Below are 26476 nucleotides of genomic sequence, written 5' to 3' on the forward strand. Positions count from 1 at the left end.
CGGGAAGCTTTGCAGAAATTTACTGAGAATGTGTCACCTTGGCAGTTACTGGATCCCAGCAGCATGGACCCATTTTCGTTGTTGAACCACGAGACGTGCTGTTTACTCCGGACATTCCAGGTGGCAAAGTGAGCTTCTCCTGTTCTGCCAAAGCCAAGCCACCTTCCACGTACAGGTATGACAAAAGAAGTAGTTCCATTTTCGAGGAACAAGACTGTGTGCAAAGATTAATAATGAAGGTGAACAGATCAGCGATAGTACATTGTGCATGCAACGGCAAGTAAAATGGTGAAATTGCCAACCTTTACAGAGCTCTGAATGCTGGGCTGATGGAAAGTGTCAAATTTAAATTTGATTTCTCTTTTTGAGACTCAATGATGAGTATGCATAGAGTGTGCGTCAGAGTAAGCTTCACAGCATGGGAAGGAAACAGGGCTGTTGAAGTCACAACAATTTGAATAATCATGTGAAATTGTGCGTTCGGATAAAACACTCACCGGTGATTTCCAAACATGTGGACAAGTATTGTAATTTTGTACAACAAGTGCCCAGCAATTGGCAAACATCGGCATTCAAAGAAAATTTCACCGATTTTGGGTGTTTTCAGGAATGGATCCAGATTTATAAAAAAAAAATTAGATGAGGATTTTCCAGGTAGGTACAGCATGACAGCTAAGGTGAAGCCACCATGATGGTGGTAGTGGTTGTAATATGGGGTGGACTAGAAGGGGGTGACCAGAACTAGAGGGGTAGGTGACCCTTTCCTCCAGGTGAACCTTTTTTAGAAAGCTTAGAAACGCCTTAGTGAAAAATCCCAACTCTTAACGACTGATTTATTTACCTTTTTTTTGTTTTGTTTGCAATTATACAAGTTCAAATAAATAATTTGTTTTACATAAAATATCAGCATCAAGACTAACACAACTACTCTGTGGATAAAGCATTGCGACTAAGTCCCAGAATTGGTGACGTGCCTTAGTTTGGTGACGTTAAAAGACCCGTGGCAGCATATAGCAATTATATGCAATGGTAGTTTGCATGACGATCACACCAATGATCCACCCAATGGTCACATGGTTAACTACGTGCTTGCAGAGCTACTTGTTAGAGGATTCATCGTTTCACCATAGAAAAGAGCAATCAGAGATTGCAAACCCTCACCAGGATGTATTTTCAGTGGTTTTGAAGGCTTTTTTTTTGTATACAAGATCGGGGCTCGTGAAAGAGCTTAAAAACAATGGTTTTTGTGTTAAAACAAATATGGCGGCCGAACCACGTGATTGATGACGTCAGCATTATTTTTTTTTCTCCACTAATTTATTCCTAGATTATGCTCAATTAATTTCATCTTGATCGGATGATGTTTTGTACTTGTCAAATGTAGTCATAATGTCATGAATATCATCATGGAGGCACCTATGACATCATCATTCACAGATGTTATTCCACAAGGAGAGTTCTTTACAATGAGCCATGTCTCAATTTTTTCTATTTAGCGCTTTTGGAGATATAGAGGTGCAAAGTTTTTCGGTTTTCCAAGATGGCGGCCGAACCACATGACCGATGACATCATCATTATTTTCTTTCTCCACCAATTTATGTGTACATGACGCTCAATAAATTTCATCTTGATAGGATGAAGTTTTGTACTTGTTGAACTATGACGTCATAATGGAGGCACCTATGACATCATCATTAACATATTTTATTCCCGATGGATAGTTCTTTACAATGAGCCATGTCTCAATTATTTCTATTGAGCGCTTTCGGAGATATAGAGGTGCAAATTTTTTCCGTTTTTCCAAGATGGCGGCCGAACCACGTGACCTTTGACGTCATAATTATCATTAAAACATTATACAGGTGGAGTTGCACCTATGGTGAAAATCACCTGTCAATCGGACCAACGGTTGCAGAGAAAATCATATTTATTCTGTGCGGACAAACAGACAAACAGACAAACGGACTCGAATGCAATTCCCTCTCCTCAGGCGAAGGTAACCAATGGTGTTGAATGATGATAATATATACATATACGAATGCTATCTTCTGTCTGTCTCATCCCCTAAAAAGGAAATGCTCTTCGGAGAGAATAAATATTAAATAAAAGTTGCTTCAAATACCAAAAACCCACAGGAAAATTATATTTATTTCAATCAGACAAAAAAATTAAACCAGGTGGTGTATAGGCAATAGACCGCTGCCTTGATTGTTCCCAAATTATTTTTTCTTTGCTGTTAAGAAACATCTAACCTCCCATTTTGAGCTCTTTCAACCGTTGCAAGAATAAAAGGCTTCCTTTCTTTTTATGTTTTTAACATTTAATCATTGTGTTTTTAACACGAGCTACTGCTCGTAATAATTAATCAATTGAACCTAGCTGAATACATGATGCTTGTAAATATCCACAGGTGGATACGAAATGGCAGTTTTGTGAAGAAACGTGGCCATGTGCTAAATGCTGATGCACAACTAGTGTTGGTGAACCCTACGGAGCACCATGATTCTGGGTCCTACCAGTGCCTTGCCTCCAACATTTTTGGTGCCATACTAAGTCATCCTGCAAATCTACAGTTTGCTTGTGAGTAAAGGTACCTGCCTCTTCTGTGATTGGAAATCCAATTTGAAATTGTGTGTTTGAGTATTTTTACTTCCGCCACCGAAGGTGGATGGAGGTTATGTTTTCACCCCTGTCTGTTTGTTTGTTACTTGCAAAATCGAAGATTTTTCAAGTATGTTGGTCGGTTGCGTTTGTTATTCTGTCTGTCTGTTTGTTTGTCTGTTTGTCACTCGCCTACAGGTCACAATTCTAAACCGATCATCATTAAACTTCACCAAGTAGTAGAAGTTGTCACACTTGAGAAGTTTATTGATTTTGAGGTCAAAGGTCAAAGGTCACCTGGAGGTCACATTACTAAAATCACCATTTTTCATCTGATTGCCTTGAAAAGTGAACAGCATTTGTATGAGTCACTAAATTGGGAAACAAACTATTTTTGAGGTCAAAAGGTCAAAGGTCAACTCAAGGTCAAATTGCCAAAATCATCAATATTTATCTGAGAAAATCATCAATTTTGTTTCATCCGGTTGACTTGAAAATTTAACAGCATTTGCATAGTGCCTCGCTGAATTGGGAAACCAACTATTTTTGAGGTCAAAAGATCAAAGGTCAATTCTAGGTCAAAGTTCTAAAATCATTTTTCTTCCTGTTGACCCGAGCTTTGATCAAGATCGTCAATTTTAATCTTGATGAAATGGACAATTTGCTGGATCAATGGAAACCTTTTTTGGGGGGGATTGGCGGGGGGGGGGGGGGGGGGAGGATTTTGCAAATATCGTGCTCTGCCTGATGTCTTCTTCTTACCTTCGCAAAAGCGGAAGGTTATGTTTTGATCGCTGTGTATTTATTTGTATGTCTGTGTGTGTGTGTGTATGTTATTCGCATAACTCAAAAAGTATTCAACCGAATTGCATGAAATTTGGTGGGATGATTGGTTATTATACGGGACACATTTGATTAGATTTTGGGAGCAATCGGGTCAAAGGTCAAGGTCAAGGTCACGAAAAGGTCAAAATCGTATTTTTGTTGTTCTGTTCCCTACACTCCCATGCCAAGTACAGAACAGTAGCTGCGGCGAAGGTATGCGCTCTACCGAGTGCCCGTTCTAGTTTGTCTGTTTGTCTGTCTGTGAACAAGATATCTAAAAAAGTTGTGGATGGATTCAACCAAAATTTGGCAGAGAGGTAGTGTATGTGACATGGAGGAAATGATTAGATTTTGGTGAAGATACGGATTCGGATCCGGCTAGTATAATTTTTAAAGTGATTTTTCACCATTGGGAGATAGGGAAAAAACGATATGGAGCAGGATATCTCAAAGAGTTGTGGACGGATTTGACGAAATTTGGTGGACTGGTTGTGCTTTTGACAAGGACTAATCGATTTGATTTTGGTGAAGATCTGAACATGGATTCGGATACAATAATTATTTAATTTTTATGCGATTCTTCACCATTGAGAGATGGGACTAAATCCAATACATAGCACGATATCTTATGAAGTTACGCACGGATTTGGATGAAACTTGGGGGACAGGTTGTGTGTGTGAAAAAGACAAATGGATTAGATTTTGGTGAAGATCTAAATATGGATTCGGATATGAGATTTATTTAATTTCTAAGTGATTCTTCACCATTCAGTGATGGGGCTTAAACCGATACATAGCATGATATCTCAAAATATTATGGACGGATTTGGACGAAACTTGGTGGATAGGTTGGGTGTGTGACAAGGACTATTCGATTCAATTTTGGTGAAGATCTGAATATGGATTCGGATACAAGGATTATTTAATTTTTAGGTGATTCTTCACCATTGAGAGATCGGTTGAAAAGCGATATATAACCTGATATTTAAAAAAGTTATGGACGAGATAACTAAACTTGATGGACAAGTTGATTTTGTGACAAGAACAAGCCGATTCGATTTTGGTTCAGGTCTGAATCCAGATCCGGCCTATCAGTGGGATACAATACATAAACTGTTCTGCCAGGTGGAGGTAAGAGCTCTACCGAGTGCCGTTCTAGTACATTCTGTGTTGGGGTAGTTAAGGCAAATTACATAACACAGAAAACTTTATCATTAAATCTATAACACTAGCCTCTTCAGCCTGTTCGCTCTCCTCAAACCTTGACAAAATCAAAAGTTGGTCAAACACTGAATATGTCATTCATTCCTGAGAAATCCCACATACTCACTCTATCTCCATGTCTGGAAAGGTCATGCCACAAACCCTCCCATCTACTTTCTCAAAAACTGAACAAAGAGGTTCAGTTACTCAAACTCAGGTCTCACTCTCAGCCATGATCTCTCTTGGGTAAGCCACATTTCAAAGTTGGCTTCCAAAGCCAGACTCAAACTGGGCATCCTCCGTCATACAATGTCCTTCCTTGGCACACCTGAGCTCCGATTCATTGACAAGGCTTTAGTCTGCAGCTTGGAGACAATTGCTCTCCCCTCTTGGCTGGCTCTCCTGCCTCGCATCTTGCTCAGCTTGATGCCGTGGAAATCATGGCCTCCAAGATCATTGGAATCTTTGTGATGAAGCTGAGTCTATGGGTCCGACAGGTCGGTGGTCTTTGTCTTCCTCCGCTTTGTATCTGGTCTCCCACCCTGTGCCCTCTCCATGCTCTGTCCCACTTCCCCCAAGTATTTGCAGGACACATGCGGCACACTCGCCTTTTTTTTTTTTTTTTTTGTATGCAAGATCGGCCAACCCCAGCTCTGCAGGGAAAAATGGCCTCTAAAGGGTGGGGAGGGGTGGGGGGCGGGGGAATACTCGATCATGACTCGTGTAAGAGCTAACAGTAATCGCAAAAAAACAAACGGACACATAAAAAAACATAATAAAGGGAGCAGGAGACAAGATGGGGAGAGAGAGGGAAGTACACAAGTACAGCAATAGAGAACAGGGACATTGGAAGATCTGTGGGAGGGAGAGGGCTTGGGGGCGGAAATATGGGAAAGAGGGGAGGGGGGGAGGGGTAGGAGAGGTATAAAACACATGGTCACTGCTAGGACTTCAAGGAAAGAAGTCGGTATTTCAAAAAAGTAGATCTGGGGTGAAATTAACAGGGGTAGAAAAGATCAAGGTTTTGGATGGGGGAAGATAAGAGATGTTGGTGAACAGCTGTTTTAAAGACCTGGAGGGAGGAGTGGGATTGAAGAGAGTGAGGGAGTTTGTTCCACAGGCGGGAGAAAAGAGGAATGAAAGAGTGAAGGTGAGCAGAGAGTCTTGATTTTGGCTGTTTCACCAGAAGAGGGTTGCTGGAAGATCTTGTGTGACCTGTAGGAATATTTGGGGGACAGAGCACAGACAGAGCTGGGGGAGCAAGGCCGGAGAGGAGTCGGTAGAAGACAGAAAGTCCACCAACCTGCCTGTGATGAGTGAGTAAAAGGCCCTCGGAGTTAACTTCATCGTGGGAGATTCCAATGATTCTGAAAGCTTTGGTTTCAACAGCGTGAAGCCGAGCTAGGTGTGAGGCAGGAGCAACGGCCCAGAGGGGAGAGGAGTATTCCATTGAGCTGCGGATGAAAGCCTTGTATGTGGTGAGGAGCTCAGGTGTGCTAAGGAAGGACTTCCCATAACGAAGGATGCCCAGTCGGCGACTGGCTTTGGAGGCCACCTTGGAAATGTTGTTTTCCCAGGAAAGATCATGGCAGATAGTGAGACCCCAAATCTTGAGTGACAGAACTTCTTGGAGAGGATTATTGATAAAGTAGATGAGAGGGTTGTCCAGTTGGTCTTTTCAGAGAGTAATAGTAAGAGTGTGAGATTTGTCAGGATTTAAACACATTTTCCACTTGTTTGACCAGTCTGTGATTTTGTCAAGGTTTGCAGCGAGTGAGGAGGCTGCAGACTGCCGATCTGTGGGATGAGGTATGGAGCAGCAGAGAGATCGAGGCTTTTCCAGAGAGTCGAAGAGATCGTTGATCTCCAGCCCCGCCTTTAAGCTGTGTCGCCTTATTTTGAATCCTGACCCACCTTAAACGTTCCAAATTCCTGTCCTAACCTCAGTCAAACATCAGGCCCGGCTAGCCAGTTTGTGAAAGACTTGGGCCAAGCTTCCTCCTGCCAATCCCGCAAGAACGTGGAAATAATTGCGGCCATTAAAGGAGAAGAAGAACATGTCGATACCCTGAGGGATTTGTGAAAAATCTTGCAGTATAATGATTGTCAAAATCTTTAATTGCAAATTGGCATAGCAAAATGTAATAAGTTATTGACTCTGCATCGTGGTCCGCACAATTAGAACTGATTACCAGGTCAGCAGCATTGGACGCCGACGACAGCAAAGGCAATGTAGATGACCAGGTCTACAAACATCCCACATTATTCACACTTACTACCCCTTCTTACTGAGCAAAAATTGTCAGATGAATAATGAAGACTTCCTTTTAAAATAAAACATGGTTAGAAGCTATTTCCTTAATTCGTCCTTTCTTCTTCTTCTCCCTTCCTTTATTACCTGCAACGTCACAACTTAATTTTCCTCATTTAAAACATTCATCCCACGGCCACATTTATTGTATTCAAATGGCACCTTAAATGTTCAGTTGTAATCATTGTATTCTGTCTTTTGGAAAGCATGCTGATTTATTTGTTGTTTGGTGGTCTACAAGAAGGCAGATTCCATGCTGCCGAAGCAGTTTCACAGAGAGGAGTACAGACAGCCTTGTGCCTTTGGGCAGAGCACCACAGAGAGATGTTTCTCACAATTTGTGAATCTGCAGTGCCTGCACTTGCATTCCCATGTGCAGGATTTTCTACTTCATGCCATTATACCATGGTGATTGGCAGCAGAGCTCATTGTTTCATGCTCGAATGCGTAGCCTGGTTTCAAGCTGAAACAAAAACTTTTTAAATTCAAATATACCCAGGGAAGATTAAAAACATGCACACGCCATGAAAACCTCACTCTAAACCTTGTGGTTAATGGCTTCCAATTGAAGCAGCTTTAAGAGTGCACTTATAGAAAATAAATATCGGTGTGACCAACTCGGTGTAGATTCACTTGTTGTTTATTGTGTTGCATTTGCACAGCTGGGGATAGTATTGAGCCAGGTTTGTTTGCATGAATATTAGTGACTGAAAGGTTATTTATAATTTCTCACCTGTAGGTAGGGTGGCTAGTGATGGAGTTCAGGAATAAAGGTCAGTTGCATTTAGTGCACAGTGATTTTTATGCCCTCGCTGACGAAGTCGCTGGAGGCATTATGTTTTCGGGCTGTCCGTCTGTCCGTGCGTCCGTCCATCCGTCTGTGATAGGTTTACATTAATGAGATAACTTGAGAATGCCTAGAGGGATCGAAGTCAAACTTGGTACAAGTATGTAGAATGATGTAAAGATGAACTGATTAGATTCTGGGGTCAAGAGGTCAAAGGTCATGTTAAGGAAAATTATGTTACCACGCTAACTTGTGAACCAGTGATGGGATTTTGACTAAACTTGGTGTAAGTATATATTTTGATGCAAAGATGAACTGATTAGATTCTGGGGTCAAGAGGTCAAAGGTCATGTTAAGGAAAATTATGCTACGACTCTAACTTGAGAACCATTGATGGGATTTTGACTAAACTTGGTATATGTATATATTTTGATGCAAAGATGAACTGATTAGATTTTGGGGTCAAGAGATCAAAGTTCATGTTGAGGAAAATTATGCTACGACTCTAACTTGAGAACCATTGATGGGATTTTGACCAAACTTGGTATAAGTATATATTATGATGTCAAGATGAACTGATTACATTTTGGCATCAAGACGTCAAAGGTCAGAGTTTGTGATAGGTTTTCATTAACCCGTTAACGAACAGCTGAAGGGAAGGAACTAAGTCAAACTTCGTACAAGTATGTACAGTATAATGATGTAAAGATAAACAGAATCGATTATAGGGTCAAAAGTTCAGAGGTCAGAGGTCCCATTATGTAACAATTCTGTTACTGCGCTAACTTGTGAAAAGTGATGGGATTTTGACTAAACTTAGTATAAGTACATGTTATGATGCAAATATGAACTCATTCGATTTTGGCATCAAAGATCAAAGAAAGGTCAGAGGTGACATTAAAAAATGTGATACTTAATAACACCTGAACAGATTTAAATTAAACGGGGTGCAAGTATGTATGATGATGTAATGATGTGGGCAGAGGCATATCGGTTGATGTCACGACGTCAAAGTGTGTTCTAGTTTTCACTAAATTTAGTGCTAATTCATAATAACCACAGTTATAACGATGACCAAAAAGTTAAATGTGCACTCACAATTCTAGGATCGACGAGTGTTTATACTTATATCCCTTCCTGACGTCATTCAGAAGGTTTTTGTTCCCAGGAAATGAATGTACATGTCTTTGCATTCCTATGAAAAATAAATGGAGATCTGGAGCTCTGCTTTCACACTGTCCATTGTCCATTCCAGTGTGTTCCTTTTGTTTCTTCAAGAAGTGGTTATCATTGAAAAACCATTCTGTGTGAGCATCATTGCATGGTATTGAGAATATGTAGGAGCTTATTATCTTCATATTCTTGAAGTGTATCTGGGCTTTGATGAAAAGTTTCAGATACCTCTCTCACTCGTATGGCAGTCTTTCATTTCAGGAGAGCTCATTCCAGCTTCTTCAATGCCAAATTATTCGTACAGACGAACGTTTAACAGGGTCAAGCAACAGCATCGCGTAAAGATGTCATTAGGAAACAGGACAAATAGGATCTTTGTTGGCATTCACAGAGCCAATACAAAGGAGATATGAATTAAATGTAAAGTATATAACCAAAGAAGATCAACAATCAAAAGTTAAATTGTGGGTCATAAGGTTGGGTGGCTCAAGAGGAAAATAGAGGACATAAAGGCGTCTGGTTTCGTAAAAATAGATACGGTTTAATTTCTGTCCGTCTGTCAGTGTCTAGAAATGTCAGTTTATGATCGACGAACAATTTAAATTGAATGCTATATTTTGAACACGAATCGGACCATGAATCGTAAAACAACCTGCCGTTTAACAGTAATTTGTCCCGATTGGACATGCGCAGAGAAGATTGAAATGAATTTTTAAGTGGTGAAGCTGCTTCAATATTTGGCTATGTCCTTCCATGTATCAAAATGAAGAAGAAGAAGACTCTATATAACACCGCGTTTAGATCTAAATGGTTCTAAAGGGTAATCATGGGTTCTAAAGGGTTCTAAAGGGTAATTTGAAAGGGTTCTAAAGGGTAATTTGAAAGGGTTCTAAAGGGTAATTTGAAAGGGTTCTAAAGGGTAATTCTAAAGACCTCTAAAGGGTTTTGTAAAGGGTAATTGTAAAGGGTTTCGTTCGTTTCTAGGCTTTTCCGATTTCATGTTAAAAATGGCCAACTGAACCGCTTCCTCCGATTGGTGCGATTGGTGCGACTGAACCGACAGGTGTGGGTTTTTTTTGTTCTGTTTTTAATTTTTTGGGTGTCTGCCTGCCCGGCAGTCAGACAGACATTCCAAACATGAAACTTGCTGTTTGTAAGGACAATAAGGATATCACAAAGGACACATACAACAGGTACAAGTAACTAATGTCATGTTACATAAGGTGGTGTCAAAGACACCGAATCAATGGTGGCAAAACGGTGGTAAATTCCGGAATAATTTATTTATACGACTTTTGCAATCTTTATATTATTTCAATTGAATTATAAACTTGAATCATGTGGAACACAAATTGCCTTCTTTGCACTTTTGAAACAATTCTCTTTATCAGTACTTGGACGTGTTAAATAAGGTGGTGTATATGTGTGATGTGCAAGACTGCATATAGCACTAAACCTTTTTTACTCATATGTTAAAATCATTATTTCAGTATGTGGTGTAACATGTTCTCTGAACTCTCTAGGTTTGTAAGGCATTGATGTTGGCTGACTTCCAAGCACATTGAATATGACATAGGTCAAATGATAGGCTGAAAAAGGCAGAGAGAGGAAGTGGAAGATCAGCAGAGCAGGTTCTTTTAGGACAGGTGAGCTAATGCCATCCGGTTCAGCTGCAGAATCAGAGATGAGGGTTCATAGAAACCTCTCCACCTTCACAGGTGCAGAAGACACACATAACCAAAAGTTAACATTCGGGATATTTCTTTTTAATAACCAATCCCATAATTGAAATAATTTTTGAGTACCAAATTGTTTAAAATCACTTCTTAAGAAGTAACTCGTCAATAAAATAAGTAAAGTGCACAATTTGGGATTCAACTAGAATATGCATTTAATTATTTTCGTCTGCGTGGTTATGTCTGCATCCAGTTAGCGAACTTTTCCTTGAACTCTGAATGCAAACATTTCCTTATCTTTCACATTCCTTCTATAATCTCTTTCTTCACTTCACGATGAGTTCTAAAGCAAGCATCAAGTCTAGCATGACTCCTAACCCCATGCCAATGCTCACCCTAACCTTACAATTAGTGCTAACACGACCCCTAACCCTCACCTTAACACAAATGATAACCTATCCCTAAACTTACCCTGCTACTATTGTGAACAATACCCATAACCTTAACCCAACTACTAGTGTTAGCATCAACCCAAATGCTGTAATTTTTCATCATTTTAAGGTAGCTGCTTTGTGAATAGCACCACCAACATAGCCAATAATCATGCAACAGATAATTATTATCAATGATTTAAATAAGAGATATTTAGATAAAGTGTAAAGTGATGTATGCAGGGGTGAGCTCTTAGCTTTTGTTTTTCCATTTTTTTCATCCTTTATGAGAATGTTGCACAATTCCGTACAACTGGATATTGAACTTGACGACTTATCCGAGACATTCCACCTATCCGTGACGGTTATGTATCTGGACTACAACCTCCTCACTCTCATTCACACGGTGGAAGCAAATGTAAATCCCATTCCCTCTCATTCAGTCACTTTAATTCCCTCCCAATCTCAATACCATTGTTCTCTCAAGCCTACTTTACATTCAGTCTCTCTATTAGTCAGGTTCACTATGTTTTTTCGTTCAAAATTTTGGTAGATTAGCAAAACTATACATTTTTGGAATATTCAGAGCATGAGGAATCCAAAAATTAATGTTTACATTTGCGTAGACACCTTTGCGAAAATGACACTCAGGACAGTGATGAAGATCTGTAAAAGCATATTCCTGAACGGTATAGACCTCGTAGATCCTGTGTATAGGACTTATAGTTCAATCTGATACTACCTATAACTTCCTATAACAACCTATAACTTCAAAGGACTTGCAATATCATGTATTATGTAATAGTTATATCACAAATATAAAGACAATGGTTTTCAATTACCTTTGTTTGTTGCTTTTCTATCATCCTGAGCACTATTTTGAGGCCTTTATTGGATTCCTTGACCCAGAAAACATAGGATTAGCATATTTAATTAAGTTCCTAGGTTGACTAGAAGCCGAGATCGCGCAAAATATTTATTTTATGGCGGCCATTTTCAAAATCCAAAATGGCGGCCATGCAGGTATCTGTGCAAATGCCAACATTGATTTTCAGATTCTCCATGCTCTGAAGATTCCAAAAATGTACAGGTTTGCTAATCCCAACATTTTGAACGAAATTATATTTGTTAACATAGTGAACCTGACTATATCCACTATAAGGATTACATGCAGTCGTGGCCAAAAATAATGGCACCCTTGCATTTCTTTCAAATAATGCACCATTTCTTCCAGAAAATTGTTGAAATTAAAACATATTTTGGTATCCACATTTGTATTTCTTTGGTTTGCAGTGGAACAAAACAAAAAAGCGGAAAAAATTATTAAATCTTAGCTTATTACCTTCGCAAAAGCGGAAGGTTATGTTTTGATCGCTGTGTATTTATTTGTATGTCTGTGTGTGTGTATGTTAATCGCATAACTCAAAAAGTATTCAACCGAATTGCATGAAATTTGGTGGGATGATTGGTTATTATACGGGACACATTTGATTAGATTTTGGGAAACAGATTTGCTCAAATTCTGACTATTTTTAACTCGATCGTATTTCACTCAAAGTTATGAGCGACTGAAGAAGAAGATGTCCATCCAGGACGTCATCACTATAACGCGATCTCCCGCGATCATTTCAACCTCAAAAAAAATTATAATTGCAGATTTGACAATAGATGAGGCATATTAACAAACGAATGAAACAGATTTGCTCAAATTCTGACTATTTTTAACTCGATCGTATTTCACTCAAAGTTATGCGCGACTGAAGAAGAAGATGTCCATCCAGGACGTCATCACTATAACGCAATCTCCCGCGATCATTTCAACCTCAAAAAAAATTATAATTGCAGATTTGTCAAGAGATGAGGCATATTAACAAACGAATGAAACAGATTTGCTCAAATTCTGACTATTTTTAACTCGATCGTATTTCACTCAAAGTTATGAGCGACTGAAGAAGAGGATGTCCATCCAAGACGTCATCACTATAACGCGATCTCCCGCAATCATTTCAACCTCAAATGAAATTCAAATTGCAGATTTGTCAATCGGGGAGGCATATTAACAGACGAATGAAACAGATTTGCTCAAATTCTGATTTTTAAAAATCGATCGCATTTCACATAAAGTTTCACATCGCATACACTCCCATGCCAAGTAGAGAACAGTAGCTGCGGCGAAGGTATGCGCTCTACCGAGTGCCCGGATTCTAGTTCCACACAGAAATCCTAAAATGGCCTGGACAATATTATTGGTACCTTTTAGAAGTTGTCAGAAATAATTAGATTTCAAGCAGGTGATTCTCCTTTACTTGAGAATTGAACTCACCTGTGGTGAGTTGCAGGTGCCTGGAATATAAAAATCACTCATGCAAACAGTTTGAATAGAGAAAAGGAGTCATTCTGTTGTTTTGTGTCACTGTGTGTACCGCAATAAGCATGGAGAAAATAAAGAAAACCAGAGCATTGTCTGAGGAGGTCAGACACAAGATTGCAGCCAAGCATGGACAATCTCAAGGCTAAAAGTCCATCTCCAGAGACCTTGATGTTCCTGTATCCACCGTACGCAATGTTATCAGGAAGTTTAAGGCCCATGGCACTAGCCAACCTCCCTGGATGTGGCTGCAAGAGAAAACTTCATCAAAGATTGCAGCGAAGGATTGTTTGAATGGTGGAGAAAGCATCTCGATCAACTGCCAAACAGATTCAAGCTAAACTTCAGACACAAGGTACGACAGTTTCAACTCACACCATCCGCCGCTAACTCAATGAAAGGGGGTTCTATGGTAGGAGACCCAGGAGGACCCCACTGCTGAGATAGAGACCCAAAACACCTGAACAAGCCAAAATCATTCTGGGAGAATGTCCTGTGGACAGATGAGACCCAATTAGAGCTTTTTGATAAAGCACATCATCTCTATGTTTGTAGAAAACAAAATGAAGCCTTCAAAGAAAAGTACACCTTCCCTACAGTCAAACATGGAGGAGGTTCAGTGATGTTGTGGGGTTGCTGTGCTGCCTCTGGCACTGGGTAACTTGAATATGTGCATGGCATCATGAAATCACGAGATTACCAAGGCATTTTGGAGCAGAATGTTCAACCCAGTGTCAGAAAGCTGGGTCTCTGTTGAAGGGCATGGGTCTTGCAGTAGGACAATGACCCCAAACACCCTTCAAAAAGCACCCAGGAATGGTTCAAGACAAAATGCTGGACTGTTCTGAAGTGGCCAGCAATGAGTCCAGATCTAAATCTCATTGAACACCTGTGGTGAGATATGAAAACAGCAGTTGGGAGAAGGGACTCTTCAAATCTGGGAGAACTGGAGCAGTTTGTACAAGAAGAGTGGGACAAACTGTCAGTAGAGAAATGTGGGAAGCTCCTTCATGGCTATCGGAAGCACTTGACTGCAGTTATTTTGTCCAAAGACTGTACTACCAAATATTAAGTCTTGGGTGTCAATAATTTTGTCAATGCCATTTATTTTTATTTTCTGATTTAAAAGAATATATTAAGTTCTGAATCAAAAACAAAGGTTCTGTAATATTAACAGTGAAATAAAGAATTGTGGAGACGAAATACCTTTGTCAATTTCAACTTATTTTTCGAGAAAATTGTGAGTTCTTTGAAAAAGGTGCAAGGGTGCCAATATTTTTGGCCACGGCTGTATGTGTCGCAAATGCCATATGGGTGGATATGTGTGCATTACAAGTCTACATATTATTATAATACTAAATGAGAGAAGGAATAGAGAATTCAGGGAAGAGGATTGAGGATAATTTCATACTTTTAGGAAGAGATAAAATGATTAATGCACTCTCAACAACACAGAGGAGTGGTTGGGGGGCAACGGAGATATGGGAGATCACAGAAAGATGCTTCCCTGAGACGTTGTTTTGCAAATGTGAAAGCACCTTGTGACAGTGAAAGAGGCCTCCAAATGAAACTTGCTAAGCAGGAAATCATGCTATCTCGATCAGACATTCATAATTATTGTTGGCGAATACATATTGGACCAGGATTATATTGTGAATTCGGTCCTCTGGTTGTGTGAAGATGACGTGCTGCTGATGTGGTGACCCTTTACTTAATGGCATTAGTTTGTAACTTGGCCAGGGTGCCAGTGATATCTCACCTACTCTGAATCAAAATACACCATGGGATCTATAATGTTCACAAAAGTAATGCTGGCAGATTGGTCCCCAGCTTAAATCTATCAAAGGGACAGCACACTATGTGGTGCAACACCCTGCTTGTCAAGCACGACTAATCTGACATTTTATACTCTGGTTGGGGATCAAAACCAGATAAGACAGCTCCAAGGAAAGTGTGCTACTCCTGCCCCATCCTGCAAGACTTTGATTGCTTAGCTGATGATAACGTACTGATGATGGATCGCACAGCCTGAGGACATGGCAATGGATCTATCATGGCTGGTGAATATTACGGTGGTAAAGATCTTTTATTAGAAGTTAATCCCATGGCTGAGTTCTCACCATATGCTTGACGTTATCTTACCCATTATGGAGCACAAGCAACCGAATGGTGTCCTTTGGTTCGGACTTGTTTTGGGATTGTTCAAAAGCTATGCAATATGTGTAGTTCCAGGCCACAACAACGGAGTATTATACTTGAGCGGGTCTTTTCATGGTGTGCCTGGTAACCACTGGACTGATCCATGTGGTATCCTATTATATGCATATTGGGCCAGGAGTTGATTATGAGTTCCATGCACAGGTAGCATCATTTCTGGGGGATACAAATATACCGTGAATGGCATTGGTCGTTTTATGTAAGAGCAGGAATTCATAATTTGTTAGGGTGCCCACTATACCTCGCTTACCTTTTACGAAGCATCCAAGGATCCAGCTTTTACTGTGGGATCTCTTCCATTGCATCCTAGCATCCAAGGAATGATCGGACCCCGATGAGACAGCTCAAAGGTGTGTGTGCTACCACTGCACCATTCTGCAAGGACATTGATAAAGTAGATAGCGTTGCACTTGGTGCTACTCACCATTGTGGTAGTCTGGATTCACCATGAAGAATTATTCTAGCTCATCCATGAGCCTTGAGTCTGTATATTTAAAAAACTTCAACTTAATCTCCCACTCCAAACAAGAACTGAAGTGCAATGCATTACTACCTCGGCCACCGAAGGTGGATGCAGGTTATGGTTTCACCACTGTTTGTCTGTTTGTCTTTGAGCAGGATATCTCAAAAAGTGATGGATGCATTTGGACAAATCTTGGTGGACATGTTGTGTGTGTGACAAGGATGAAGTGTTTCGATTTTGATGAAGATCCGGTTCTGGATACCGTAATTATTTAAGCGATTCTTCACCATTGAGAGATAGGGCCAAACACGATAATCTACAGTAACCACAATATCTCAAAAGTTATGGATGGATTCCCATAAACGTTGGTGGACAGGTTTAGTGTGTGACAAGGAATAACTGGCTCAAGTTTAGTTAAAATCTGGATCCGGATCTGGATACGTGAATTTTTTTAAATTTTCCGAGTGATTCTTCACCATTGAGAGATAGGGCCAACATTACATATGTTGTAATATGTAATGTAGACGTAGACGTAGACGTTGGTAATTACAAAGTACCAACGTCTAACTCTAATTTTCCGAGTGATTCTTCACCATTGAGAGCTCGGGCCAACATTACATATGTTATGATATCTCAAACAGTTATGGATGGATTCGAATGAAACTAGGTGGATGAGGTGTTTAGGTGACAAGAACAAGCCGATTAGATATTTTTTAAGGTTCAGGTGCAGATTCGGCCTATCAGTGGGCTACAAAACGTAAACTGCTCAGCCTGACAGAGGTATGCGTTCTGCAGAGTGCCGTTATAGTTCACGATGCAGTTATAAACTTGCTGGCTGAAATTTTTGTGAGTCATTGTGATAATTAACTAGCGTAACCAATTATTGTCCCCCCTCGCTCAGCGGAGCGAAAGGGGGACTATGGCTTTCCCCTCCGTCCGTGTCCGTCCGTCCGTCCGTCCGTGCGTGCGTGCGGCGTGCGTGCGGGCATGCGTGTGTGCATGCGTAAGCGAAGGACCGCATTCGAATTTGGTGTGTGGGTGCAACCCACATCAAAATCCAAGATGGCCGCCGCCATGTATGTCTGATGCCATATATGTCTGAACCTTGTAACCTGCATATCATGAAAAATAAGCGAAGTACCAACTTCTAATCTGGTATGTGGGTGTATCTAGGCATAAGGAAGAACGCTATTGAAAATTGGGGCGCCACGTCAAAATCCAAGATGGCCGCCGCCATGTATGTCTGAACCTTGTGAGATGAATATCTTGAAAAATAAGCGAAGTACAAACTTCTAATTTGGCGTGTGGGTGTATCTCGGCATACGGAAGAACGCTGTTTAAAATCGGGTCGCCACGTCAAAATCCAAGATGGCTGCCGCCATGTATGTCTGAACCTTGTGAGATGAATATCTTGAAAAATAAGCGAAGTACAAACTTCTAATTTGGTGTGTGGGTGTATCTCGGCACAAGGAAGGACGCTGTTTAAAATCGGGTCGCCACGTCAAAAGCCAAGATGGCCACCGCCATGTATGTCTGAACCTTGTGAGATGAATATCTTGAAAAATAAGCAAAGTACCAACGTCTAATCTGGTGTGTAGGTGTATCTCGGCACAAGGAAGAATGCTGTTTAAAATTGGGTCGCCACGTCAAAAGCCAAGATGGCCACCGCCATGTATGTCTGAAACTTGTGAGATGAATATCTTGAAAAATAAGCAAAGTACCAACTTCTAATTTGGTGTGTGGGTGTATCTCGGCATAAGGAAGAACGCTTTTGAAAATTGGGTCGCCACGTCAAAATCCAAGATGGCCGCCACCATATATATGTCTGAACCTTGTGAGCGAAATATCTTGAAAAATAAGCGAAGGACCAACTTCTAATCTGGTGTGTGGGTGTATCTAGGCACAAGCAAGAACGCTGTTTAAAATTGGGTCGCCACGTCAAAATCCAAGATGGCCGCCGCCATGTATGTCTGATGCCATGTATGTCTGAACCTTGTAACCTGCATATCCTGAAAAATAAGTGAAGTACCAACTTCTAATCTGGTGTGTCGGTGTATCTAGGCATACGGAAGAACGCTATTGAAAATTAGGTCGCCACGTCAAAATCCAAGATGGCCGCCGCCATGTATGTCTGAACCTTGTGAGATGAATATCTTGAAAAATAAGTGAAGTACCAACTTCTAATTTGGTGTGTAGGTGTATCTCGGCATAAGGACGAACGCTATTGAAAATTGGGTCGCCACGTCAAAATCCAAGATGGCCGCCACCATATATATGTCTGAAACTTGTGAGCGAAATATCTCGAACAATAAGCGAAGTACCAACGTCTAATCTGGTGTGTGGGTGTATCTAGGCATAAGGAAGAACGTTATTGAAAATTGGGTCACCACGTCAATATCCAAGATGGCCGCCACCATATATATGTCTGAACCTTGTGAGCGAAATATCTTGAAAAGTAAGTGAAGTACCAACTTCTAATTTGGTCTGTGGGTGGGACATATGTCGGTGGGACATAAGGAAGAACGCTATTGAAAATTGGGTCGCCACGTCAAAATCCAAGATGGCCGCCTCCATGTATGTCTGACCCTTGTGAGCGAAATATCATATCATAGCATGTTTTCTGCGTGTTCCACTTTGTCAACTCAAATCACTTCCCCGACGGGGGACCTAGGCGTAACGCTTGTTACAATATTGCAAACCTCGTGCAGATGTTGAAGTGCGTTTCCAAAATCGACAATCTGCTTGTTGTTTTGCCAGCATTATGTGGATGTTGAAGCTCGATCTTCTCTGAAACTAAATTTGTTGTGTCTATTTTGCCATTTATTGCCAGAAAAACACTTCCAATGTTTTGAACATGAAATGAGGATTGATCCTTTGCCTGCTGGGAAACTGTAGAGGAGAAAGAGTTGAGGTGAAATGTCTTCTACAAAATATGCATAGATGTTGTTATTTCTGAGCTGGCATCAAGATCCAGGCCAGCCACCAAAATGAATGACTTTCTGTTTTCTGTGGCAATACTTAGACTTGACAGAGCATGGACTGCAAACCAAAGCAAATGGAGTTCAATGTACAGCAAAAATCTGATGCCTTTGACTTACCTAAAGGCTCTTTACAAATGCAATTTTTGTGACAACACCTTGCTTTGTTTGGACTTTTCTTGGACTGCAAGATAGTAAACTAGAAAGGTACTCTGCAGAATGCAGGATAGGGCAGTTTGGACTGAGGTACTTTTCCCAATTAGCTTATGTGTAGTAGCCAAGGTTTATTACCTCCGCCACAGAAGGTGGATGAAGGTGATGTTTTCATCCCTGTCTGTTTGTCTTTCTGTTTGTGAACAGGATATCTCAAAAAGTTGTTGACAGATTGGGATGATATTTGGTGGAAAGGTTTGGGTATGTGACGATGAGGAAAAGGTGACATCAAGGGTCTTGCTTATCCGACGTCTCGCTGGTATGACCTGGGGAGCCGCCGCCAAGACCCTACGAATATCCACGCAAGCCCTGGTCTTCTCTGCAGCCGAATACTGCGCCCCAGCCTGGAGCAGAAGCCCACACGTGAGAAAGGTTGATGTTGCCATTAACAACGCCCTCCGCATTGTAGCTGGTTGCTTGAAGCCCACCCCGGCATTCCACCTGCCAGTCCTAGCGGGAATCGCCCCGGCCGGCCTCCGACGGGAGGCTGCTACCCTCGCCCTGGCAAGGAATGCCCAGAAACACGACTGGCACATCCTGCACAACACCACAACGATAGTGGCGCCCCAAGCAGACTCAAGTCCCGCCATCCCTACAACAAGGCGGCACAAGAGATGCTCAGTTCTATCCCTGAGGACCTGTCTAGAAGCGCATGGCTGGTGGCATCTTGGAAGCAGGTGTGGGAAACGGCCGGGCCCACCCGCATCCACCGCTACATCTGGGACCCAGGAGGTGGCGTCGTAGGAGAAGATCTACCACGCCTGCAATGGACCTTGCTGAACCGTCTACGTACGGGGGTCGGCCGCTTCAAATCATCGCTGAAGATGTGGGGCCTGGCAGACAGCGCCGTGTGCGAGTGCGGCGAGCCTGAGCAGACTGCCGAACACATAATTACCACCTGCCTCCTATACAGACCACCTTCAGAAGCCGGCCTCTTCAACGTAGGACCAGAGACGAGGGCATGGCTGCACGACACTGAGCTGGCCATCTGACGATACATGAAAGAGAAAGAAGATGAAGAAAAGATTGGGTTTTGTGGAAGAGATCCGGATCAGATAATTTTAAGCGCAGCTGGAACATAGTTCCCGGGAGCTTATGCAATGGCGCGTCGTCCGTCCGTCCGTCCGTCACTCCGTAAACACTTGCAACTTCTTCTCCGAAACCGCTGATGAGATTGTGACTAAACTTAGCACAAATGATATTTGGTATGTTGTGACTAAAGTTTGTTCACGGCATGAAAATAAATCTGGGTTTAAGGAGGTCTGCCGGGGGTCAAATGGATCCAGGTTTGACCCCATCAAAATAAGTATTTGCTTTCTTCTCTGAAACTACACACACTATTTCGATAAAACTTGACCACCACCTTCATCACCCGTGTTGTACCAAAGTCTGTTGACGGTATTTTTAAAAATCGGGCCCTGGAGGGTTGCTCCCCCAAAATAGGTATTTGCTTTCTTCTCAAAAACTACGCATACAATTCCAATGAAACCTGACCACAATGTTCCCTTCATCACCTATAATGAAGGCTGGTGGCATCGTCACCAAACACCAAGCAAACACCAAGCATCACCAAGCAAACATCAACGTTTGTTCACGGCAGGAAAAAAAAAATCAGAGTCTAAGGGGATGTCTGGGGGGTTTGACCCCCTAATATAGGTATTTGCTATCTTCTCCGAAACTACACACAATTTTGATGAAACTTGATCACAATTTTCATCACCCGTGATGTACCAATGTTTGGTCAAGTCATTAGAAAAAGCAGGGTCTGAGGAGGTATGTATACGGGGCGGGGTGGATTGCACCCCAAAATAGGTATTTTTTTGTTTGTTTGTTTAAAGTCTTATGATTACGTTAGTAAGATTGTACATGCTGCCCTGTATACGAGCAACCATTGAGATTGGTTTAAAATACCTTCAGTCAGTGTAGACTAAAGTCAGTGTACCCTGCTTTATTCTACCAGGTGGGTATGAGGGGGAGGCAGTAGGATGAGAGAGGGAGGCAGTAGGATGAGAGAGGGAGGCAGTAGGATGAGAGAGGGAGGCAGTAGGATGAGAGAGGGAGGCAGTAGGATGAGCGAGGGAGGCAGTAGGATGAGAGAGGGAGGCAGTAGGGTGAGAGGGGGAGGCAGGTGGGTGAGATGGGGAGGCAGGTGGGTGAGAGGGGGAGGCAGGTGGGTGAGAGGGGGAGGCAGGTGGGTGAGAGGGGGAGGCAGGTGGATGAGAGAGGGAGGCAGTATGAAGAGAGAGGGAGGCAGTAGGATAAGGGAGGGAGGGAGGCAGGTGGGTGAGAGTAGGAGGCAGGTGGGTGAGAGAGCGGGGCAGGTGGGTGAGAGGGGGAAGCAGGAGGGTGTGAGAGAGAGGGAGGGGTGGGATATGGGCATAAAAGGGTTGGGGGAGCATTAGTCATTAAATGGGGTGGAAAAGAGAAATTGGGATAAAAGGTTGGGGGAGAGAGAGAAAAGGTGAGGAGAGGAGAAAAGGTGAGGGCCAAGTGAGAAAAGGGGGGACGGAAGCAAAGAAAGAAAAAGGGGATGGAGGAAGAGGGAGGAGAAGAGTTTGCTATTTCTTGTTTATGGCATGTGAATGGTGTTCAAAATTGCCTCAGCAAATCACTGCCATTTTCCGTTTAATTGTCAACGGGAAGTCCTCACGTGTCGTTTGCCTCCCTCAGTTGTTTCTGACTCCGCAAGTACCTCGGTCCCACATAAATAACTAGGCATTGAGCAAACGACAGGAGAGTGAGCTACCACAATAAATTCCTCATCCACATGTTGCAAATGAAGTGTTTTGGAACAACATTTAGAACCTCCAAAGCTGCTGTTTCTTGTAAATAGTCGCTTCTGTTAATCGCAAACCGTGTTTGGCAAAACGTCTGCGATTGCCTCATTTTCTTCCGAGCTCCACCATAATTGCTCTCGTGAGAGAAGGAGGACTTTACCGCTGAGGTAAACCATAACATGAGGAATTTTAAATCGGCTCCTAATAAACTAAGGGCTATTTCTTCGAGCACTAAGCAATGAAATTGTCATATGCTATATTAAAATGATGGATGACTCCCAAACCTTGCGATGTTACGCTACCACCAGCTATTTCCTTGTGCATTGTTGCTATGCAGTCACATTGTTAATTTCCCCACTTTTCATTTTTTTTCCTTCTTGTATTTCTGCAGATTTGCAGGAATTCCAGAATGAACACCGTGGAACTGTGGCTATACGTTTGGGCCAAGGAGTGATGCTGATGTGTGCCCCGCCCCCGCATGCTGGAGGTAGTAGACCATTGGTGGATTGGAATGGAAGATGAGGCTTGTTTTAAGATTTGCACTGCATGACATAGTCTCTTGAATGCAACTTTTTTGATCATCACTTGCTGCTCTAATTTTGAAAATGTATCGACTTCTCCAGCAGGTAACCTGCCTCATATTTATTTTGAGACAAACCATTTATATTTATGTGTGCAAGTACGACTACATCTTCAACAGCCTAAATTATTCCCACGTCCTTGTGAGGTCAGCTGGGGAACATTGTAAGTTCATGTCTTTAAAGAACTAGCTGTTCAGGCCTCATGTTGTTTGAGGAAAGGAGATTTTGGCAGAAATATATAATTTGAAAAGGGATCCGGTGATCTCGCCTACACTTCATGAAAGACGCTCAACAGCACCCACAGTGCTGGCAAACAGGTCGTCTGGCTTAACTTTCCTCTGATGGATGACACACATTGATGGATCGATCTGCAGAGAAAGCAGAGGGACGAGAGGGTGAGGAGAGGGCTACAGGTGGGTGTATACATACATACGTACACACATATATATACAGTGCATTCAGAAAGTATTCAGACCCCTTCACTTTTTTCACATTTTGTTATGTTGCAGCCTGATGCTGAAATCGTTTAAATTCATTTTTCCCCTCATCAATCTACACTCAATACCCCATAATGACAAAGAGAAAACAGGATTTTAGAAAGTCTTGCAAGTTTATTAAAAAGAAAAAACTGAAATATCACATTTATGTAAGTATTCATACCCTTTGCTATGACACTTGAAATTTAGCTCAGGTGCCTCCCATTTCTCTTGATTTCTCTTCAGATGTTTCTACACCTTGATTGGAGTGTACCTGTGGTAAATTCAATTGATTGGATATGATTTGGAAAGGCACACACCTGTCTATATAAGGTCTCACAGCTGACAATGCATATCAGAGCAAAAACCAAGCCATGAGGTCAAAGGATCTGCCTGCAGAGCTCAGAGACAGGATTGTGATGAGGCACAGATCTGGGGAAGCCTACAAAAAAATATCTGCTGCATTGAAGGTTCCCAAGAGCACAGTGGCCTCCATAATTCTTAAATGGAAGAAGTTTGGAACAACCAGGACTCTTCCTAGAGCTGGCCGCCCGGCCAAACTGAGCAATCGGGGGAGAAGGGCCTTGGTAAGAGAGGTGACCAAGAACCCGATGGTCACTCTGGCTGAGCTCCAGAGATCCTGTGTGGAGATGGGAGAAACTTCCAGAAGGACAACCATCACTGCAACACTCCACCAATCTGGGCTTTATGGCAGAGTGGCCAGACGGAAGCCTCTCCTCAGTGAAAGGCACATGAAAGCCCGCTTGGAGTTTGCAAAAAAGCACCTAAAGGACTCTCAGACTGTGAGAAACAAGATATTCTGTGGTCTGATGAAACCAAGATTGAACTGTTTGGCCTCAATTCTAAAGGTCATCTCTGGAGGAAGCCAGGCACCGCTCATCACCTGCCCAATATCATCCCAACGGTGAAGCATGGTGGTGGCAGCATCATGCTGTGGGGGTGTTTTTCAGCAGCAGGGACTGGGCGACTGGTCAGGGTTGAGGGAACAATGAATGGAGTAAAGTACAGAGATATCCTTAATGAAAACCTGAAACAGAGCGCTCAGGACCTCAGACTGGGCCGAAGGTTCTCCTTCCAACAGGACAATGACCCGAAGCACACAGCCAAGACAATGCAGGAGTGGCTTAGGGACAACTCTGTGAAGGTCCTTGAGTGGCCCAGACAGAGCCCTGACTTGAACCCAATCGAACATCTCTGGAGAGACCTGAAAATGGCTGTCCACCGACGGTCCCCATCCAACCTGACAGAGCTTGAAACGATCTGCAGGGAAGAATGGCAGAAAATCCGCAAATCCAGGTGTGCAAAGTTTGTCGCGTCATACCCAAGAAGACTTGAGGCTGTAATCGCTGCGGAAGGTGCTTCAACTAAGTACTGAGTTTAGGGTCTGAATACTTATGTAAATGTGATATTTAAGTTTTTTCTTTTTAATATATTTGCAAAACTTTCTAAAATCCTGTTTTCTCTTTGTCATTATGGGGTATTGAGTGTAGATTGATGAGGGAAAAAATGAATTTAAACGATTTCAGCATAAGGCTGCAACATAACAAAATGTGAAAAAAGTGAAGGGGTCTGAATGCTTTCTGAATGCACTGTTTATATGTATGTATATATATATATTAGTGCTGGGCCGATATCGGAATCGGCATTCAGAACAATGTGATATTTGCTTATTTTTGGTCATCTGCACTGGCAGATTGGAGTCAGTGTGGAGTACCGATGACTGATTGCAGTTGTACTGTAATCTATAGAACCCACAAATCCTGAGAAGCTTTCACCCTTGTTTAGGACAAATTTCAATGAACAGATTAGATAAAGAACGTTGCATTACAGACGATTCAAGGAGATGTGCATTCATGTTATTCTTTATAAACACCTCGCAATCGTCGTGTGATGTGGAGAGAGATTTGGCTCGGTGATTTGTAAAATATGTTTGTATGGCGAACGGCTTGGAAATCGGGTGTTATCAAAAGTATTTTGCTTTCAAACTCACAGTGAGAAACAACATACATTTCAAAACACCTATTGCTTCATGCAAAATAACCTATTCCTTTAGAAACAGACGCGAGTACAAATAAAACCGCAATCACTCCTACTGTACTCTACTTCTTGGCAGAGTTAGTCTTGATGTTAAAGCGCGGCGTTACGCGCGCTGCTTGCGAGCAAGGAGGAAGCGGACAAGCGGTAACTTATAAGCGTCTTTATTTCAGGAGCTCACTGTAACACTGGCGCGCTCCGGGCTGCGCGCCCGGTGTATATCATGAGGCCACGCCTACCCCTCGGGCGTGGCCACCGCCCACTTGGTGCGCGGAATGATGTCACCACGCCAGTGGGCTTTTGTGTCCGCCACACGCGCCCCCCCAGAATTCCCGCGCACCTGGAGGGCCAGTTTGCGGGGCAGACGAATGACCCGGCCGAAGCGCCCCCTGGCGATCGGCGGCGTCCGGGGTGCAGGGATGCCAGGTGGGATGCCCCTGGCTGCCCCTGGGATGGGTGCAGGACCGGGGGGCGGCGTGGCGGCGGGGCTGGGCGGTGCCGGGGGTCCGCCCGCAGGGGGGCGGCCCCGACGTGGGGGTCGGGCCACTGGCGGTGGATGGTCCACGTCGAGGTGGGCCGGCTTGAGGCGGTCTACCGAAACGCGGTCAGGAGTACCGCCGATGTCCAGGGTGAAGTGCTTTGCCCCGGTCTCCAGCACGCGGAAAGGCCCGTCGTAAGGGGGCCGCAGTGGTGTCCGGCGGGCATCGTGGCGGACGAAGACGAACTCCGCCGTGCGAAGCTCCGGGGCGACGTGCGTCGGTGGGTGCCCGTGGCATGCCGTTGGCACCGGGGCGAACCTCTGGGCGGTCTCTTGCAGAGCGGAGCGCTGCTGTGCCGCGGACCATGGTGCCGTGGAGTCGGGGAGGAACTCGCCCGGCACCCGCAGCGGTTGCCCGAAGACCAACTCCGCCGCGGATGCGCGCAGGTCCTCCTTGGGCGCCGTCCGGAGGCCCAGCAGGACCCAGGGGAGCCTGTCGACCCAGCCGCCGTCGCGGAGGGTGGCCCGGAGCGCGGCCTTCAATGAGCGGTGAAATCGCTCACACAGGCCGTTAGCCTGGGGGTGGTAGGCCGTGGTTCGGTGCAGCCGGACCCCGAGCCCCTGCGCGACCGCCCCCCAGAGCTCCGAGGTGAACTGGGGGCCGCGTTCGGACGAGATGTCTGAGGGGGCGCCGAACCGGGCGACCCAGGTGGCGATGAAAGCCCGGCCGCCGTTGTCGACGCCAAGGGCACGGCCTCCGGCCACCGGGTGGTGCGGTCCACCATGGTGAGGACGTAGGTGAAACCCCGCGCGGGGGGCAGAGGTCCCACCAGGTCCACGTGGACGTGGTCAAACCGGCGTT

At 43.3% G+C, this 26476-nt stretch overlaps 1 protein-coding gene across 1 annotated transcript in view; it reads left to right on the top strand.

Annotated features, from left to right (window-relative positions):
• Positions 1–26476, top strand: part of LOC137415953 (contactin-4-like) — a 766344-nt gene that overhangs the window by 162404 nt on the left and 577464 nt on the right. The window contains exons 3-5 of the mRNA XM_078766054.1: positions 46–175; positions 2412–2581; positions 22416–22511. Coding sequence (XP_078622180.1) covers positions 46–175; positions 2412–2581; positions 22416–22511 — 396 coding nt within the window. The remainder of the gene's footprint in view (positions 1–45; positions 176–2411; positions 2582–22415; positions 22512–26476) is intronic.

The sequence above is a fragment of the Myxine glutinosa genome, chromosome 12 (assembly GCF_964187855.1).
Source record: "Myxine glutinosa chromosome 12, kmMyxGlut1.1, whole genome shotgun sequence".
NCBI lineage: Eukaryota > Metazoa > Chordata > Myxini > Myxiniformes > Myxinidae > Myxine > Myxine glutinosa.